This window comes from Sander lucioperca, chromosome 13 (assembly GCF_008315115.2).
Source record: "Sander lucioperca isolate FBNREF2018 chromosome 13, SLUC_FBN_1.2, whole genome shotgun sequence".
Lineage (NCBI taxonomy): Eukaryota > Metazoa > Chordata > Actinopteri > Perciformes > Percidae > Sander > Sander lucioperca.
Genome location: NC_050185.1, coordinates 10,936,567 through 10,955,979, shown reverse-complemented (window position 1 = coordinate 10,955,979; position 19,413 = coordinate 10,936,567). Strand labels below are relative to the sequence as shown.

Below are 19,413 nucleotides of genomic sequence, written 5' to 3'. Positions count from 1 at the left end.
TAATTCCATTTCATCTGATGATAATACATTCACCCAGTTATGAAAGAATTAACATCTGGCGCTCAATATTACAATAATTGCCACATAATTATATTACAAGATAGAATCTATGTATGAAGAGAGACATATTTCAAATGTCTCAAGACTTACTAACAACATCGCCAGAACAACTGTAAACACACAAAGAGAACAGTTCCACCAAGTCTTGCCATGATTAAACAACAAAGACATTTAAGGAATCCAAATGATAAACAGACAGGACAGACTCCTCTATTAGCGATAGTGAGACATGAGTGAGTGCATTATGATGTATGTACATTACACACAGCTCTATATCACCAGACGGGATTTAACCGATGCCACATAGAAAGTGTGTGTACATGACAACACCACTGTGATTGCAAACATTGTAGTGCAGACAAGAAATAATGACCGGTCAGAGGTAGAGTGGCAGAGTGAAAATCTCAGATATGCCCTAAGGTAAGATATTACACACAACCACATGCAAAGTCATATAAAGAGCTCAAACTCAGCAGTCAATACTTACTGATGATAAATATCCATACACATAATTCAGTGTGTAATCAATGCACTACACCCCATCCAAACAAGCTGCACTCTATCTTCAGTATCAAAGAAACATTTATGTGAGAAGCCCTGCTGTTTGTCTTTACACATTCATATAAAAAAACAAGCAGAAAGTGGAACAAAGGGGCTAGACTTCCACAGGACTTCTGTTTTTCTTGAATGCAGGAGCCTCTCAAGGGTCTCGTTTGGCTGGTTAATTCCGGTAAAAGGTCATTATCTGTGAGCACTGGATGCAGGAAAATCCTTACAAAAACAAGAGGACAACAGTGGAAGATAGCCAAGAAGGGAGAGCAAAGGAAAGTCACTGGACACTTCCACAGCAGCCCCTCCTCTCTGCTTCACCTTGGAGTATTGTTCTCCCACTCCAGCAGGTGGGCTTCCTACAGATAGCAATTACAGTTCACAGTCAGATTTTCCAAAGGATACAACTAAGGAATGTTAGGGTCAGGTTTAGGGCAGGCATTCAGTGGATGCCACTAAGTGATTCTATGCTTTGTGTCAGCAGCTCTGCATGCTTTCATATCCAACACTGACGATATGTGGTTTTGCATGCAGGGTCAACAAGAAGTTGGATTCACAACACCTGAAAGGCTAAATTGGAATAATTAGCAGTGCAGACCAAAATGTGTCCTTACACAGCTTGAAGTGTGGGGGGATGCCATGAAGGTGCAGTTGTGGCTAATGGCAACATTTCCCATTATTCTTTGACAGTGGTAACTTACAATGAAATGTGGTTTATGTATCGAGGTTACGGGGATAAATGTATCTCTCAATGTAGTGACTTGAATTGCACTCAAAAAATGTTTTTATCAGTTCATGTGGTTGCGGCTTATCACATAACGTATCATGGAACATAGCTCAAGGTGGGCTTGCACATTTTTATGAAACTTTAGAAAACACCTCCATGTGTTCAGCATACACATCAACCTTTCAGGGTGGATGACGCTGACCAGCACTACCTGCCTCTGAACTGTAACAGACTCTTTTTGCATGGATCTTTCATTCCGTAATCCTCAGATCTCACGTCGCTTATGTTCATCTGTGATGTTGTGCTGTGCTGACCTTTGCAATGTCTGAAAACATCCAAATTTGTGTAAAAATGTTGGTATCCTCACTTGTTTGTTTTTTTTACTCAAAAACACAGCAAATGTTGTTTTCAAGAATCTCTCAGCAGTCATAAGTTTTATTTTTAACTTTTATCCCCAGGATTTTATCCCCATAACACGTGGAACTAATTACATTTTTATGATGAGAAGCCTCATCCAAAACACATCCACTTCTACTGCTGGGGTTGAGGAAATCTTGAATGAAATAAAAATCGTTTTTATGGAGACACTGTGGCTGAGATACCTTCAAGGCCACAGATCTGGGATGGAGATATAACCAGAATGCAATAATCAATGCAGCTTTGTTGTCAGTGAACTGACCTGAGGCTCAGTTGTTACAGCAGAGAGAGTCTGATCTAACTGACAGGCTCCCAGCAGCGCTCAAGTGCTTTATGGGGGATTTGACTCCAAGTACCAGAAATCTGCAGGTTTGTAGGTGCAGCCACAGTGACAACCAGTGAGGAGGCTAACCCAGCATTGGGACTTGGCTCCAGGCCCCATGACTAAGCTCTGCTGGGCCGACTACATTCGAATTGTCTTCCTTATAAGGCATGCCCCACCACTCTGTCCCAGGGCGAGCTGCTCTGGTACCACAGCTGGCTCTCTACCACTGATGTGCTAGTAATGCATATGGTGGAAAAATACCAAGTTTATCTTCTTTGGGCTGCTTGGGTTAAAGCATTTACAAAAACCAAAATACACACTGACTCATACATGGGAGAAAAAAAAAATCTCAAAGTGACTCATTGTTCTGTTTTGCTTTCCCCTCCATGAGTGAGACAGTGAATTGGTTGATCAGATCTTGTGTTTCACTGTGTAAGCACAGATAATGCACACACATAAAATGCAGTCAGTGTGCAGCACTAAACATGAAAACACAACAAGGAGCATCATAGTAGTCAGGATCTTACCCTGCCTTGGTACCTCATCCTGTCCTGTTGTTGTTGGAAGAAGATGGCTGAATTGGTGGTTCCCCCCCCAGGTGCTCCTCCTCCCGTGTCAGACTCCTCAACTGTAACTTGTCATCCACCTTTGCCAGTGGGCGACAGAATTAGGCAACTTATCTTCTTCTCCCCCCCTCCCCGTCAGTTACTTTCTCACTTTCTCTCAGCTTTAGTCTCTTTCTCCACTTCTTTCCTCCTCCTCGTCTGGATCCCCTGTGAGGACAAACTATACACACTTTGGCCAAAACAAAAACAGCCCCTCTTGTTTATACCTTCAATTAAACTTCCCTTTGACAAGTCAAGTAAATGTCCGCCTCTCCGTGAGTCCCTCTCCTTCCCTCTAAACTATATTGCATGAAACAAGGGCAGGAACTCCACTCACACGTCACACAACTGGACAAAAAAAAAGTCAAGGGAAAGTAAGCTACTGGGAAGAGCCAGAGAAACAGAGAGCCGAGAGGGTTTGGAAAATTTTGCTAAGAGCCCCAAACTACAAACATGTAATCACTATGCAGCTATATAAAAAGGGAAAAAAAACAAATCACATGATGAGATCTCATTGCATTCTTTCTTTCCCTCCCTCCCTGTTTAGTTTGAGCCCTCCCTTTTCTCCCACAAGCTGAGACAGATTCACATGGGATGTGAGTTATGGAAGTGTTTTAACAGCAAGACTGCCTGTCTCCTCGTGGCTGTCTTCCACTGTTGACAAAATAACTTCCATCATCATCATAACATCACTCTGCAGATATTTGAAAGTTTGTTATCAATATGGTATTAGTCTGAGCTGTCATATTCCCCAACTGGTTGGTTTTCCAAGCAACATTCATAATGCAACAAGTTCAACATAGCCTAATACTAATTTTACATCAAATGGGCTGTCTGCATGGACCATCAGATTCCTCACTTCTTATGTTCCCTCCCGTTTTAGGCATTTTCGGGGAGTGCTGTCAAGGCCACATTGTCTCTGTGAGAGAACAGCACCCTCCTCTGGTCTCCCTCCCCTTGTGTTTGCTCTTACCCCATTTTTCCTCACTCTGTCTCCACGCCTCGCTCTCTTTTCTTTGCCAGCATCATCAAATATCCAACGCTGAGGAATCTGAATAATGTTACCCAGATGGGGAGAGCCTCTTGCTCTTTTTCTCAATCTCTGGCTGTCGCAAATGTTCTTAAAGCAAGTAGGAAAAGATTCTCCATGTGTTGTGCCAATTGGTGTCACTAAAAACTTCATTTTGGTGCTTTGCCTCTTTTACTATATATAGTAAGCAGTCCTGCCAGGTCTACCCTAGACTATATATATTTATATCTATATATATAGATACAGATTTATGACAGAAATTTGCCTCAAGGGGCTTTCACACCATGTTTCCTCGCTTGAACTTTGCCTCTATGCCCCTGAGTTTAGTTACCTCATTGCATTCAATTGTACAGTATGTGCTCTATTCACACCAGCATACCTCAAATGATTAGTCACTGCAGGTCAATTTTGTATAGAGCGCAAAAATCAAAAGAAACTTGTACAATGAGATGGTAGTTGATCATTTAGTTGGTACAGGAAAAGTTGACTACAGCCGAATGGTAGGCATTGTTGTGTTCCTCTATCAAAGCCTAACAGTGCACTAAGGAAATATTCTGGACAAGCAGTTATGTGGTCTGTTCACTTTAGGATGCACAGTTTGGTTTCACATGCTTCTGACGTAAACATGTTCAAATTAATGCATGCTAAACAATTGTGCCTATTGTTGGTAGCAAATATTTTTGGAAATATGAGTACAGTATGTTGAATAAGAGTTTATGTTCACAGGAGCATCATGCGTCCATGATTGGCCACCAGGTGCACTTGTGAGCTCCACTTCCAGGTTTCAGGCCCTGGTTTGCCTCAACTGAGTGTCATATGTCATATGGGCCTTATTGCCTTGAGTCTGGACCCTCTCTTTGTACAAATTTAGCAAGGAAGACTTCCCCAGCAGCTACTGCCTACAACAAGTGAACTACCAGGGTCACATGTACAAAAAGCTCCTCCACCACTGTTCGGTGAAGATCACTGGAAGTGGCCATAATTTATTCAAAACACAGCAATTTTCTAAAATGAAATTATAAAATTAGAACACAATTTTGGAATACACTACACATCTATAGCTCTGATAGGGGTTATAGAAACCTCAGTTTCTGTTCACAAATCCACAGTATTTGGGTACTTCTTAAACCCCATTTAGTCTTTTGGAGTCATCAGTAAGGTCAACTTGAAGACTTCTGAGGTCAAAACCATGCCCAGACGTCTCAGACAGAATATACAGCAGATTTGCATTTTGTGACTTATTTTTGAAGGGCATCCAAGACATAGTAAATGTAATGTGAAAAAACATGAGGGTGCTCTCCTAACACATCTGGTGTCTCTACTCTGCACACATAACAGCATCTGGCACATCTTACTGCCGATGAAATAAAAAAAGACACTAAAGTCAACCAGAAAGAAACTACAGTTTCACAGTAGTGTTTATTTTCACCACCTGTGATTGCAATGTATCCTCCTGCACTATTTTCAGTAAGGGTTCCTTCTTTGTTTAGCAGTTCCTGTAAGTAGGATTTCCTTCCCTAGCAGTTTCCTGATGTTCAGGGTCTTCCTTCATGCCTATTTGTTTGAGCTCAGTTCTGATGTAAACTGCGTTTGTAATTTTTTATCTCCTGCATGTGAACCTCCATCTAGCTACTTTAAATGGTTTCCCTCCAGTTTAAAATGCAGAAAACCCAATGTGTTATGCGTGATAAACTGGAATCTAACACTTGCCAAAAGTGTAACTGCTATTAAAATATGGATGGTTGGACTGAGCTGTTTGATTTAAACCAACTTCCTCTCAGGAGTACACCCACTTACTACCCACCTCAACTGTCACTTCATCTACTTCGGGATAAATACTAAACACTGAAATACATCTTATCATTTATCATCATCATCATCATCATCATCATCATCATCATCATTTTACATTACAACCCTATGCCTGACTTCAATTTCAGTTAATTACACTAAAAACTCAAAAACTAATTCTGAACATCTGACATATTATGGAACAAATTCAAGAAATCCTAGAATAATCCTCCTTAAACTGCCTGTGTGCAGTGTTTGAGGCTGAGGTATAGTGATCGTTTTACCTCATTTTGTACTTAAATTGCAAAGGTTTTCCGTTTCAAAATAACAATGAATCACAGAGGAAAGATGACTTATTTGGGCGGGGTGGAAATTAGTTATTTCTCTCTCTACTTTCTTCCACACACACACACACACACACACACACACACACACACACACACACACACACACACACACACACACACACACACACACACACACACACACACTCAACCTGTTTTGTTGCATTATGCATGGTTCAGTGTAGAGCTATTATGTCAACTAAAATAAATAATAATGTATTTGAATGTTGTTTGGGTTACCTAATCTAGCCTCGCTAACAGTTTGTTATGTCCTTGGTAGAGACGCCTTTTGTCACCTATCCATCTGCACTGCGCTCTCTCAGCACCCATCTGCCGTCTCCTTCACCCCGTTCTCACCTCTACTGCCTGTCATCCCCCAGATCCCTGTTACACCACAAGGGCTACTAAACTGATCAAGGTGTAAAACAAAACCGCATGAATCTACAGTACAAGCTGTTGCAGGAATTTTAAAACAAATACATAAAAGGAACAAATATCTATTGGGGATGTAGTAATCTTAAATGTGTTTTCTCTTTATAATAATAACCACAGTCACTATGAGGATGAGGTCAGGTCAATACTTTCCTTGCATGATCACTGGGACAATAACACACGAGCTAATCAACTCCTCTTAGAGTGTTGAATTATAGGAAAGTGTAGGGCTCTGCCTAGTGGTAGTAATAGTAATTACACTGAACTGGCTCCTATGCCTCTATTTTTGTGAAAGGGATGGATTGCCATTACATTTGGTTCCCAGAAGATGTATTCTAATGAGTTTGATGACTGTAACAGATTAAATGTCCATTGTCTTTTCTTAAAACCAATAACAGAGCTCCATCTGCATGCAGGATTCCCCCCGTAATAGTATTTTTACACTGTGACAATTCTACTTTCATTTAAGCAAAGAATATTAATATTAATGCTTTAATCCATTTAACCGAAATGAGGGTACAAGCATGACAGGAAAGTATGCATATTGCACGTCACAAGAATATACATGCATACAAATACAATGTATGCATATCTAATATACCATAAACAAATACAAATGTGCCTACCTGGTGTTCCTCAATAATTAGAGTGCATTAACAGACTCACTAAAGTTCAGCAGTGAACACTCTCTCCCATATCCCTCACCAGTAGCAGTCTGGTGGTGGCCACAAGTTCGGTTACTCGTAGACTGTACAATGCATTGCCAGGCTGACTTCCTTTTCCCAGCAGCCTAGATTAAATGAACCGCTGACCCAGATGGATAAAACTACAACCCAGCAAACGTGCTTACTAGAAGAAAAAAAAAAAGCTTTACATAAAGTAAAAACTGCGACTGCATTTGCCTACACTGGAAAGGTGATAGAACAATTCATGTATAGTTTATAGCCCATAAATCCGCTAGGAGGCGGCAACGCTAAAGTTAATCATCAGTAATCAGATGATGCAGATGACGGATGCCAGACACTGTTCAAGGTACTGAATGGTAGTGTGTTATAGCCCACTGTGACCTTGTACAGGCCAACTTATGAGTAGCCTACATGGACTATAGGACTACGTGGTTGCCTGCACTTATCTAGATGTTTTGGAAAATAATTTCTATGAACTGATATTCTTTTTCCTCCTTTGCTTTGGACCTGGGGAACTCTCAAGGTCCCTATGCAGTCTAATTTTCCTCTAATTGTTATTTTGTTGTGATTTATGCCTTTTCATCATTCAAAATTAAAGATTGGTATTGCTGATCAACAGAATGCGAACGCTAGTATTGCATAACAATAACTGGACCTAGTCTGGCAAGTAAGAACTAAGACCTAAATTGATGCTCAGTAGCCTAGCTCTTTTTTTTTCTTCTTTTTTTTGATGAATATTGTAATATTTGCAGTAGGCTAATACAAACTGTGTCTGGCGTGACATCTTCCATGCAGAAAAAAACCTATTGTACACAAAAATGGATATACGTATACGCTTCTAAAAAACTTGAAGCACATACAAAACTCCAGACCATAGAAGATTATATTCTATGCTCTAGACTACTAAACTCTCAGCACAATTCCATTGCTTTCACTTAAATAGAAATTCTTAATCAACCAGTCCTGAATCTCAAGGATTGCCACTTTATGTTTAAAAGTAGTTTTTTTAATCAATTTACTTTATTACACTTTATGGTGTAGGCTACAGTAAGATTAGTTACTAGTGTAGATAGTTACTGCAAAATAGACAGTAGCCTATACGTTATAACAATCACAGGGATTACACTGACGTAGAAGCCACATAAAATGTTTAGGCCTCTGGTCTACTTGGTTTAACCCAATGAAAACAGAGTCCTGAAACCTGTAGGCTACTTTGCCCTGGTGAACGTTTCAGTAACAAATGGCTGCTCTCGGGCGAGTATGGAACACAAAGTTTGTTAATACTTTTCAAATATGGACTGAATGCTGAGAAATCGATTACTGTCGAGTAACGAGCCCCGCATAGGCAGTTGGGTGAGCTCGCAGCAGAGAACCAACCTGCTGCAGTTGTGTGAGGGCGCCGCTGGGTGAGTCCCTCTCTCCGCTGCTTCTGTCTCCACAGCTCCCTTTTCCCAAAGAAAAGAAGAGGAGAACTAGGTCCGGGGAGGAGGGCCGCCGCCATTATCGGAAAGCTGGCAGAAATACCACTTTCACACACGCAGTCTGCTCATAAATTGATCAGGACATACACAATTTATGCTGCAGTAGAAACCTATTTCAGACGAAACATCTCGGCGATTGCAACAAACTCACCGTTGTCTCGTGTGCGCGACCGGCCCAGCGTTATTTGGGCACAACAATGGACAGAATAATGACTGGAAAAGCAACGTGGTGAACCGAGAAGAAGACGGCTAAACAGATTTTTATACGCCTGAATTTCTCATGAGGAAAAACCCTCGCAAGAACACAATTGGATTGCTCTATAATTTGGGATATTTATTTATTCCTTCCCCGTGTTTAATTGTAACGAAGATAGTGATGCTAAACAAGAGAATCCAGGCATGGGTAATGGACATTTAAAATAAAATTACTCCATCGCACAAGTTGTGATATTATCAGTATAATCTGTGAATTGAGACGACATAGTGTATTCTGCGGCTTTATGCTTGCTTATGCACATCAGGCGGCAAGGGCTGCGGCAAGCTGGCCTGACAGATGCAAGAGGAGAAAGGGAGAAATGCGATGGTATGTACTACATGCTCTATCCTCTTCTTTATGGGATATTTCCTTGTGAGTCGAGTGCTACACCCTAGACAGCTGGGTAGATACTGTAAATGCCCTTTAAACATAGCCGGTGTGTAAAGTAGGATATCCCAGATTTCGGCTCTGCAATTTCATTATGTAGACAGCAGGCCTGGCGTGGTCAGTCCCTCTCTGTGCACCCTGAAGCCCATGTTAACTCTTAATCCTTTGCAAAACATATAACGTTACTAAATCATATCTAAGTAAGTAGGTTACCGTATGTAAGTGGAATTGCTTGAAAGTGCGCTTTAGTAAACTTGAGTTTTGATGCCGATAGACAGCAGCAGTTTGGTTGTTTTTATACGCAAAGAAAGTCTGTTCATTTTTTGGGGATCAGGCCTAGCTCAGCTGAGCGGTGTGGACTGCCCATGTTTGCTGTTGACCCTAGCAGGAGCTGTTTGTTTCTAATGTGTGGCCCCTACATGTGACAGGTTATTCATTCAATTATAGCATATAATTCCACTTGTCATGACGTTTGACTCCAGCAAATCACATTACACATAAGTAAAATTCTGCAGTTGGTCATTTTTGTCCATCTATAGAAATTATGAGCCGACTATTATTTCAGAATTGCATTAGTGTTGTTATAATGGAGGCACTTATCAATGCTATAATAATGGACACAGGCCTATTAACAAAGTGTTTTAACGGGTTGATTATGTTTCCTTTGGCAGAGATTACATGTGTCTGGCTCTCTGTTAATAGTCCTCTATTCATTCACCGTTTTGTCTATGAAGATTGGGCTGATAGGTTTTAGGTTGAAAGACTTCAAGGTGCCAACAACATGCTCTTGTTTGTCACCCTAGTCACTGATCAGCTGACATTTGCCTTGTAGAGAGGACCACTCCCAACATGTTTTCTGGTAGGATTAATGTAACCATTTTGATCCTGGTTTGATATTATTATATGAAATTACCTTGAGATGAGTGGACCAGGGCTGAAATGAGTTGAATAATCAATAAGTCGATACATGTAAGATTTATTGGCAACAATTTGATAATTGTAATAATAATAATAATATTTAATGAGTAATTTTTAAAGTGATATAAGTATATAAATAATATTTAAGCGAAAATGCCAGGAACTGGTCAAATTTCTCACATAAATATTTTCTGGTTTTCTATGATAGTAAATATAATACTTTGGGGGGGGGGTGTTGCACTGTTGGTCAGACAGAACAGGAGGTGTCACTCTTGGATCAGGGAAAACTTAATGGGTGTTATTTTAGTCTCTTTTTTTGACGTTTTAAACTAACTGATTTGAGAAAATAATTAGCAGATTTATTTAACAAGGAGAATACTATTGGCAGCCCTAGAATGGATAATACATCTGCCTGACAATTTAAAAGATTAGCAAAAATCAGTGTGCTTCCTACTTCAAAATTGTATTTACTTTAATTTCGTCATTGCTTGTACAACTTAAATCTGTGACCCCTGTCTGGAGATATATTGACTGCTCCTGTCTTGTAACATTATCTTCATTATGCTTTTGCTGGTGGCTTGATATGATGCCAAAAATGACAACAGTGTTTAGTAACAACTTGGTGAACACGGTGATAAAAAGAATGCAGTGATTTCACACATATTACAGATTATTCCTTTTGACAAATCATCAGACTTGATACATGATCAAGGCCATACTCATGATCAACCTAGAACCTAGTAACCAGTTGAACTCAGAATCAAAGAGCCAACATTAGTTGCTCTTTGATTCTGGGTCCATTCCTTCAATATAATTTGGCATACAGATGAAATGGGCACAAAATGGAATAAGATGTGCCTCTTGTCATTCTCACATTAAGTTATTATAAGAGATAACACAATGTATTTCTGTTGATTGCCCAGTTTGTCTGATTTCTTTGTTGTTTTTTGTTGTTTTTTTGACAGGATCTGATTCATATAAGGAGTGAATGAAAGAACCCTCACCTCATATCACTATTTATTAAAATCGAAGCCCAGCAGAAGAAAGGGAAATCTGATCCCTCTGTGGATCAGCAACTTTATGGACAAATATTCAAGTGAACTCCTTTATACAGTGCCTGTTTATGGCAGGATGAGTGTCAGCAGACTATGATGGCGAAAAAGCAAGATGCCCGGTCGCCCATTTACAACCTCATTGTGGTGGGTTTATCAGGAACAGAGAAAGAGAAGGGACAATGTGGGGTTGGCAAGTCCTGCTTGTCTAATAGGTTTGTGCGGCCTAGTGCTGATGACTTCTACCTGGACCACACATCAGTGTTGAGCACCAGTGACTTTGGGGGTCGAGTGGTTAATAATGATCACTTTCTGTTTTGGGGGGAGGTGTCACGGGTTCTGGAGGAAGGGCCTGAGTGCAGGATGCATGTTGTGGAGCAAACTGAATTCATTGATGATCAGACATTTCAGCCACACCGTAGCACTGCTATGCAGCCCTATATCAAACGGGCAGCCACAACCAAGCTGGCTTCAGCAGAGAAGCTTATGTACTTCTGTACAGATCAGCTCGGCCTGGAGCAAGACTTCGAGCAAAAACAAATGCCAGAGGGAAAGCTGCAGGTTGATGGCTTCCTGCTTTGTGTTGACGTCAGCCGGGGTATGAACCGCAACTTTGATGACCAGCTGAAATTTGTCACAAACCTGTATGGTCACCTTAGCAAGACTAAGAAGCCCATTGTGCTGGTCCTCACCAAATGCGATGAAGGAGTTGAACGCTACATCAAAGATGCACATACCTTCGCCATCACAAAAAAGAGTCTACCAGTAGTTGAGACATCTGCACGCTCAAATATAAATGTGGACCTTGCCTTCCTCACTTTGGTTCAACTTATTGATAAGGGCAGGGGCAAGCCCAAGATCATACCTTACTTTGAAGCCCTAAAGCTACAGAGTCAGCAGATAGCTTCTGCCAAGGATCGCTATGAATGGCTAATCAACCGCATAGTGAAGAATCATAATGAAACCTGGTTAAACACCAGTCGACGCATGAACACCTCCCCTGAGTACAAAGAATATGTCTTCTTGGAGGGAACGGCTAAATGCAAGAAGCTTTTTCAACAGCATGTCTACCGTCTGAAGCAAGAACATATTGAGAGGCGTCGCAAGATATACTTAAGCACTCTTCCTTTAGCACTTAGTTCTTTAGTGCCTGACCTGGATGAGATAGATCAGCTGAGCTGGTCTGGGGTACAGAAGGTCCTAGAGTCCAAGCAGCACTTTGCCCACTGGTTTGTTGTTCTGGAGGACTCCCCGTGGGAGGATACATCTCACATTGATAACATGGAAGATGAGCGAATCCCTTCAGACCTACTGGAGACTGATGAAGCAGAGGACATATTTAATGCCCACCTGGAACATCTGCGTAATGAGTGCAGACGGGCAGAAATAAGGCTGGAGTTTAAACATAAGTTGGCTTCCTCTCCCTTTGTCACACCTGGAAGACCCTGGGAGGAGGCCCGCAGCTTTATCATGAATGAAGAGTTCTACCAGTGGCTTGAGGAGCCAGAGTACTTGGACTTGTACAACCGCCATCAGAAGGAGGTCATTGACCATGCTAAAGAAGACTTCCAGGAGCTCTTACTGGAGTACTCTGAGCTTTTTTATGAGCTTGAGGTGGATGCCAAGCCAAGCAAGGAGAAAATGGGGGCAATTCAGGAAGTTTTAGGAGAGGAACAGAGGTTCAAGGCGCTTCAAAAGCTTCCAGCTGAAAGAGATGCTCTGGTATTAAAGCATATCCACTTTGTCTATCACCCTACCAAGGAGACCTGCCCTAGCAGTCCTCACTGTGGAGACTCAAAGATTGAGCAACTCTTAGTTTCACGTTTCCCCACATGTTACCCCTTTTTTGATGTGAAAGCTCATTTTGGGGACACCAAGGCTGACAGAATTAACCTTGTCATACTGGGGAAGGATGGACTGGCCAGAGAATTTGCCAATGAGATTAGGGCTCTCTGCACAAATGATGACTGGTATGTGTTGGACGGAAAGATGTATGAATTGACGCTGCGCCCTATCGAGGGAAATGTACGTCTTCCAGTAAATTCCTTCCACACGCCCACTTTCACCCCTCACGGATGTCTGTGTCTGTATAATTCAAAGGAGTCCCTCTCCTATGTGATTGAAAGCCTTGAGCGACTTAGGGAGTCAACTCTAGGTCGAAGGGATAGCCAGCTAGCCCAGCTGCCAACATCACTACTTTTAGTCACTAAAAGAGGCGTAGGATCATATGTGGATATAAGTGGAGAAACTGCCTTAAACCTAATAACACAGGGACAGCAGGTTGCAAGGAGGCTGCAGTGTAGCTTTTTAGACCCTGCCTCCCCTGGTGTGGGCTATGGCCATACTGTCAATGAGACTCAAATCAACCAGGTGCTGAGGGGCCTTCTGGATATTAGGAGGAGCACATCCTTTAGTAGCAGCTCCCCACCCCTCCTCCCTGAGCCTCCAGGTCTCCGAGACTCTCCTCATCAGCCGGTGCCAGAGGCAGACCTACGCATCGTCATGTGCTTAATGTGTGGAGACTCCTATGACATTGAGCAGCTCCTGTCCCCTTTCCTAATGCATCAGCACTGCAGGCCCATGTCTAATAGTGGCACCTCTGTATTGCTGGAGCAGACAATTGGTGGACACAAGCTAGCCATAGAGCTCTCTCTCCTCTCGTACCATGCCTCCTTCACTTTGCGGAAGAGCAGGTTAGTACACGGCTACATTGCTGTGTACTCGGTCTCCCGAAAAGCCTCCCTGGAGACCCTGTGTGCATTCTTATGTGAGGTTCAGGACATCATCCCTGTTCAGCTGTTAGCAGTGGGAGATAGCCAGGCAGAGCTCACTGACAGCGACTATGCCTGTGAACAGCTGATCCAGGGGGAGGAGCTAGCCCATGAGATTGAGGGTCGTTTTAATAGTGTGGTTTGTGGATCCGGGGGGGTGGTGGGAGGCCTGCACAGGATAGAAATGTTCCATTCTTTTCTGATGGAGGTTGTAGAGAAACGCAACATTGTGGAGGCCACACACATGTACGATAATGTTGCCGAAGCATGCACCAATGAAAATGTGTACTCCCCACGCTGCAGTTCTCCTAGTCCTGTCACCATGTACCTGGATTCGGAGGATGACGTAGAGCCATCGCCACCGTACTATGATGGTACACTCACTTCTCATAGTGGGGGCTTCAACCTGCCTGACTTAGATTCCAGTGATATCTCTGTCATCTCTGAGATCAGAGACTTTGAGAACAAACTGAACAACAAAGTGCCCCCCCAAGTGAGAGTTAAACCAGGTGTCACTTTTGACTTCCGGAAGGTTAGCCGTAACCCATATATCGATACACTGGGTCATCGTCGCTCCCTACCCTCTGCTGTTACCTGGGTTCCTGGTGGGGATGTGGGCTACGATCCCTCAGACTATGCTGAACCCATTGATGCTGTTTCAAAACCCCGCCCTAGCAATGAAGAGATCATCTACTCAGTGCCACATGACAGCACACAAGGCAAAATCATCACCATCCGCAACTCTAACAGGATGCACTCCAATGGAAATGGCTCAGACAGCGAAGCAGACAGCAGCTCTCTGGAGCGAAGGAGGAAGTTCTCAGCAGCGGGGGTGAAGCCTCGTCTTTACCGGGACCGCTCCAAGCGGCTTGGCAAGTTCAGTAGCTTCCGCACAAGCTTCATAGGCAGCGATGACGAGATGGGAGCTCTTCCAAAGTCCAAGGAGGATGACTTTGGGACCCTGAAAGGCGAAAGTCTTGTTAATGAGGAGATTGAAGACCCAAAAAAGAGGAACATTCTGAAGAGCCTGCGACGAACAGCCAAGGTGTGTATTATACCACCTTTTTCTGTATTTAATTCAGTAAAAAAGTAGCTCTATATAAACTTGTTCGATAGTGCCCTACAGAAATTGTTGTTGATTAATGAATTACTAGTTTTTTTTAACTGATTTCATACATATTACCCTTGTGAAAAATTGCAGTCATTTCTATAGGTATGATTGCGATATTAGAAACTGTATACAATATGTGGAGGTCACTGTTGAGTGAGCATGTTTAAACTGGTAATGTCTTGGGGAGGATCTAGATTAAGCTTGTGATTGAATGTGAGGAACTCTTGATTTGCTGCTGATGGAGAACAACACGTTGTTAGAATTCAACAAGTGCCTCTGTCAACATAATTGTCCCTGTTCAAGACACTCAGAGTCCTTTGTCCTTTCCTTTTTCACAGAAAACAAGACCAAAGCCCCGTCCAGCTATTCCCAAGCCCCCGGAGAGCAATTACTTCGGAGTACCCTTAGTGAATGTGGTATCCCCAGACAGACCTATCCCACTCTTCATCGACAAATGTGTCCGCTTCATTGAGACCACTGGTACGTCGTTTTGTCTTTTACCATTGTTCGGGCTGCTGTACATGTGATGTATACAAATTTCATTTAATGTTTTATTCTGAGAAATACTGATGATGGTCATTTATCAGTGTTTATTCTTCACTACAGGTATACATATTTTATGAAGTTAGTGTCACCTAATAAAATGCTTATTGTTAGAACTGCTAAACCAGTACACCTGTTCATGACCCTATTGTAATGAGAAAGTAATACAAGGGTTTATTCAGTCAAGTACTCCCCGAGAAACTGCCAGCATCTGTATTGTCATGTCTGTTTGCAATGGGGCTAATGAAGTGTTTGTGCTTTGCTCGTTTCCCACTGTGCCCCCCACGTCTTTCCCCTTTTCTCTGCTGCGCTCTTTTTTTCCCTCAGGCCTGAATACAGAGGGTTTGTACCGCGTAAGCGGCAACAAGTCAGAGATGGAAAGCATGCAGAGGCAGTTTGAACAGGGTGAGCTGATCATCAGACTTGTTTGAACCAGCTGTTTGACATGCAATTATGTGGCTGCCAAATCAAAACATAAACGGAGAGTTACCAAAGGAAAGTGACATGCAACTGATTGTTCAGTGCTGATGACAGCTACTACTGATGGACTTATTTTCTCTGATCCCTTTAACTCTCTCATTCTCCTTGTGCAGACCACGGATTAGACCTAGTGGAGAAAGACTTCTCCATAAACACTGTGGCTGGAGCCCTCAAAAGCTTCTTCTCCGAGCTGCCTGAGCCCCTGGTGCCTTGTGCTCTGCAGGTGGACCTATTGGATGCTTTCAGTAAGCAAACACTGCTGGGCTGGGAGGGTCTTTACAAGAACATAAAAAAAGATTGTTTCTTTAGGAGGGAAGAGGGTAGGGAAGGTTTTTGGCAGAACTGTTTTTCTCTGTTTTAGTGTTGACAATAATAATTTTCATGGTAGTTTAAAAAGACATTTTGGTTTCAAATTACTGTGTGCAATGATGAGGTCTTAGTTTTAATGGTAACTTCTCTCTGTGTGTGCAGAAATCAATGACCGGGAACAGAGGCTATATACCATGAAGGATGTACTGAGGAGGTTCCCCAGGGAGAATTATGATGTCTTCAAATATGTAGTGAGCCACTTACACAAGTAAGTTCCCTGTCCACTGTTTAAATCACGTTCATGGCTTTGTTAGTCTTCTGTGGTAGACACCCATCTGTTTGTTCTGCACTGTATGATGACTGTTAATAATTTGTTGTCTGTGTGTTTTTTCCCAGGGTGAGCCAGCTGAACAGGGTGAACTTGATGACCAGTGAAAACTTGTCCATCTGCTTCTGGCCTACCCTCATGAGGCCAGACTTCACAACTATGGATGCCCTGACTGCCACACGCACCTACCAGACAATCATCGAGAGCTTCATCCACCAGTGTGCATTCTTCTTTTACAACCAGCCCCTCCTCGACTCCCCCACCGGCCTAGCCGGCCTCCCTGCCTCACCCACCACCACCCTCAGCGGGAGCTCTGCCTACTCTTGTTACCGCTCCTCTCCTCCCCACACCACCACACACTTCAGCCCCCTGCAGCAATCCCCGCCCACCACCCCCCAGTCTCCCCTGCAGTCTCTGCTCCCTCCCCTCCACCAGCACCCCCATTCCCACCATTCCCCTGCCGAACAAGAGACACTGTGAGAGACAGTCGAACCATGTGTGCCCATGATGATGCTGGACCTTATCACCAACACTAAAAAAAAAAAAAGAAAAAAAAAAGTGCACTTGCACACTACATTTTTGATCATGGACTACCTACGTTCTGAAGAGAGCAGATAGGAAGTATGAGAATCTTCCCTAACCTGCCATTTGTATCCATACTCGTGTGCATCAGGGCAGGCTACAGTTATCAGTGACTCTTCCTCTTCCTCTGCCCTCTTTAGCTCCTGATCGGCTAAATTTTAACATCAGGTCAGAAGTGGAGGACAGAGGTTGCTGTCACAGCAAGCCTCTCTTCTTTCAACCGTCACCACTTATCCTACACTACCAAGAAAATGAAACCTCTATGCCAAGCTGGAAGAATTGATTTGTGGCTACCATGTTTTTATTTGTGTAAAACTGTTTTTAGTTTTTTCTCTCATGAAAGTACTGCCACTGGATTTTTAGACTGCTCCTCTGTAGGTCCTTTGGGCAGCAGTTTGCTCCATATGCCGAGGTTCCTCTGTCTGCCTTTGGGGTTTCTCTCATCGGCTCTACTTGAGCGGTCAGCATGGGGAGGGAAGGGAAGAGGGGTGGGTTGGAGGTTACACATCCAGGGATGCACTTTAATGATCACTGTTGTTTTTCCCTCAAAAGGGTTATTTTTTGTTGTTGTCATACTGTTTTCTTGTGTGTTTTTAATTTCACAGCTCAAACAGCCATACCCATTGCCTCTACAGAGCTCTGGCAGATCAAACTTTGTTTACATCAAACTTGTTTTTGTATCCACAAACTTATCTGAAGCACTTTGTGATAGTGTAGTGTTCAATTTGAAGAAATGCCACTAGATTAATTGTCCATATTATTTGTTTTAGTGGCTGAATGTGGCATCGGTGCAGGCTTGTGAAACAAGGTCCTTTTGTAAAAACTTGCGTTCTTTAAGTTGATCCAGACGTCCCATTTTAGGTTGAGGGGAAATCTGAATCTACTCATATTCGTCATTCATCCAGCCATGTGAAAAATAGTTTTCTTTTAGAGTTTGTCCTATTTCTAGCTGTTGGTTGATCAGAGTGGATGTTTAGGGAAGTTTGGTTCAATAAGACCAATATAATATCAGAGAAGACTTTACCTTTCATCAGTCAAGTGAAGGAGAAGTTTTTGCCATTTTTGAATGTGTAATGTAATCGTACCATAACACAACTCTACATTGCCATCTGGTGTCTATTGAAACCAAACGCTTGAAATATGATAGGTTGCTGGATGTGTTGCTGTCGCTGTCTATCAAACCAAGCTTTTTGTATTCATCTAATATTAAGGACCTTTTACTCAGAAGGTTTCGTATTTTCAACGTTACTGCTAGTCCTGCTATACAATACAATGACCAGTATAAGTTAAATATTGGTGAATGGGACACATTCCGGAAGCACCACCGGCCATTTACTTGCTCTAGTGAATTACTTTTGTGCTGGCATATTGTCCTAGCTTTTCATGGAAAACAATCAGCTGATTTTCAGTGGTAGCACTGTTAATGAAGACCTGATCATTTTAACCATTAAACTTATGAGAGGAAGCACTGTCTTTTCAATGGGCACAAGTAAAAATGGACCACCAGACACCGACGTTCTGGATGATTGTGGCTCTGGTATGGTTCTTGGTTGCAACGATGGCTAGACTAGCTAGATCATTGGTTGACGTAGTATTTGGGATCATCACTTACTGGTACTTTTGGAATCGCAATGCTTTTGGAAGTCAGTCGTTTTATGTGTTCGGGCTAAACTGAGGGCTCTTCTCAAACTGCTCAGAGCTGTAAGCTGTTAACATTAAGACTGGCACAGAACCAACCAAGCAACTGTCCCACTATAACACGATTCCTGGGAGTATATAATCTTACCGCATCACTTGACTTCTGACACAACCTTGGCAAATGTGCCGTTCAATGAGCAGAAATTGAGTGCATACTACTCTATAATGGTTGTTTATTTGTATGTTGGGGAACACCACCCGTTAGTCAATGGTAGAAAACATTTCTAGTGTGTATTTCAATGATTGAAAGTCAATTTTTACAATTTTTGTGAATGGTTCAAGGCCACATAAGTTTAGTGCATGATTTAAAAAAAACACACCAAGGGAGAAGGATGAAAGCCTCTCCCTGTTTTAAAACAGGAAATTAGTACGAAAACAAAAATACTAAAGTGAAATAGCTGAAACGTGAAAGTTAATGTACTGTGCACCAAGAGCAAACCATGGGATTTGTCTGACTGAGAATAGTGTTTGAAGATGAAGGCCTTATGTGAACTGTATAATAGTTAATAAATTAAATCTTGTAAAATTGTC

General features: G+C 42.3%; 2 protein-coding genes across 8 annotated transcripts in view; one reads left to right on the top strand and one right to left on the bottom strand.

The window, feature by feature from the left end:
- Positions 1-8,469, bottom strand: part of myo1ca (myosin Ic, paralog a) — an 18,373-nt gene extending 9,904 nt beyond the window's left edge. The window contains exons 1-2 of one of the 6 annotated variants that reach the window (XM_036008632.1): positions 8,344-8,469; positions 2,606-2,851 (exon numbers count right to left, since the gene is read on the bottom strand). In XM_036008632.1, the coding sequence (XP_035864525.1) occupies positions 2,606-2,623 (18 nt within the window). In that variant the 5' untranslated portion in view covers positions 2,624-2,851; positions 8,344-8,469. Of the gene's footprint in view, positions 1-547; positions 802-2,605; positions 3,224-8,343 lie in introns of those variants that run through there. The other 5 variants (XM_036008631.1, XM_036008633.1, XM_031319928.2 and 2 more) reach the window with 5 other exon arrangements.
- On the top strand, positions 8,162-19,413 carry arhgap35b (Rho GTPase activating protein 35b). 2 transcript variants are annotated; one of them, XM_036008630.1, is made up of 7 exons: positions 8,162-8,372; positions 10,974-14,876; positions 15,281-15,422; positions 15,813-15,890; positions 16,079-16,210; positions 16,437-16,542; positions 16,671-19,413. In XM_036008630.1, the coding sequence occupies exons 2-7, from the start codon at positions 11,157-11,159 to the stop codon at positions 17,080-17,082; spliced, it is 4,590 nt and encodes a 1,529-aa protein (XP_035864523.1). In that variant the 5' UTR covers positions 8,162-8,372; positions 10,974-11,156; the 3' UTR covers positions 17,083-19,413. The 2 variants fall into 2 exon arrangements, with proteins under 2 accessions (XP_035864523.1, XP_031175782.2); XM_031319922.2 differs by lacking the exon at positions 8,162-8,372 and adding an exon at positions 8,784-9,030.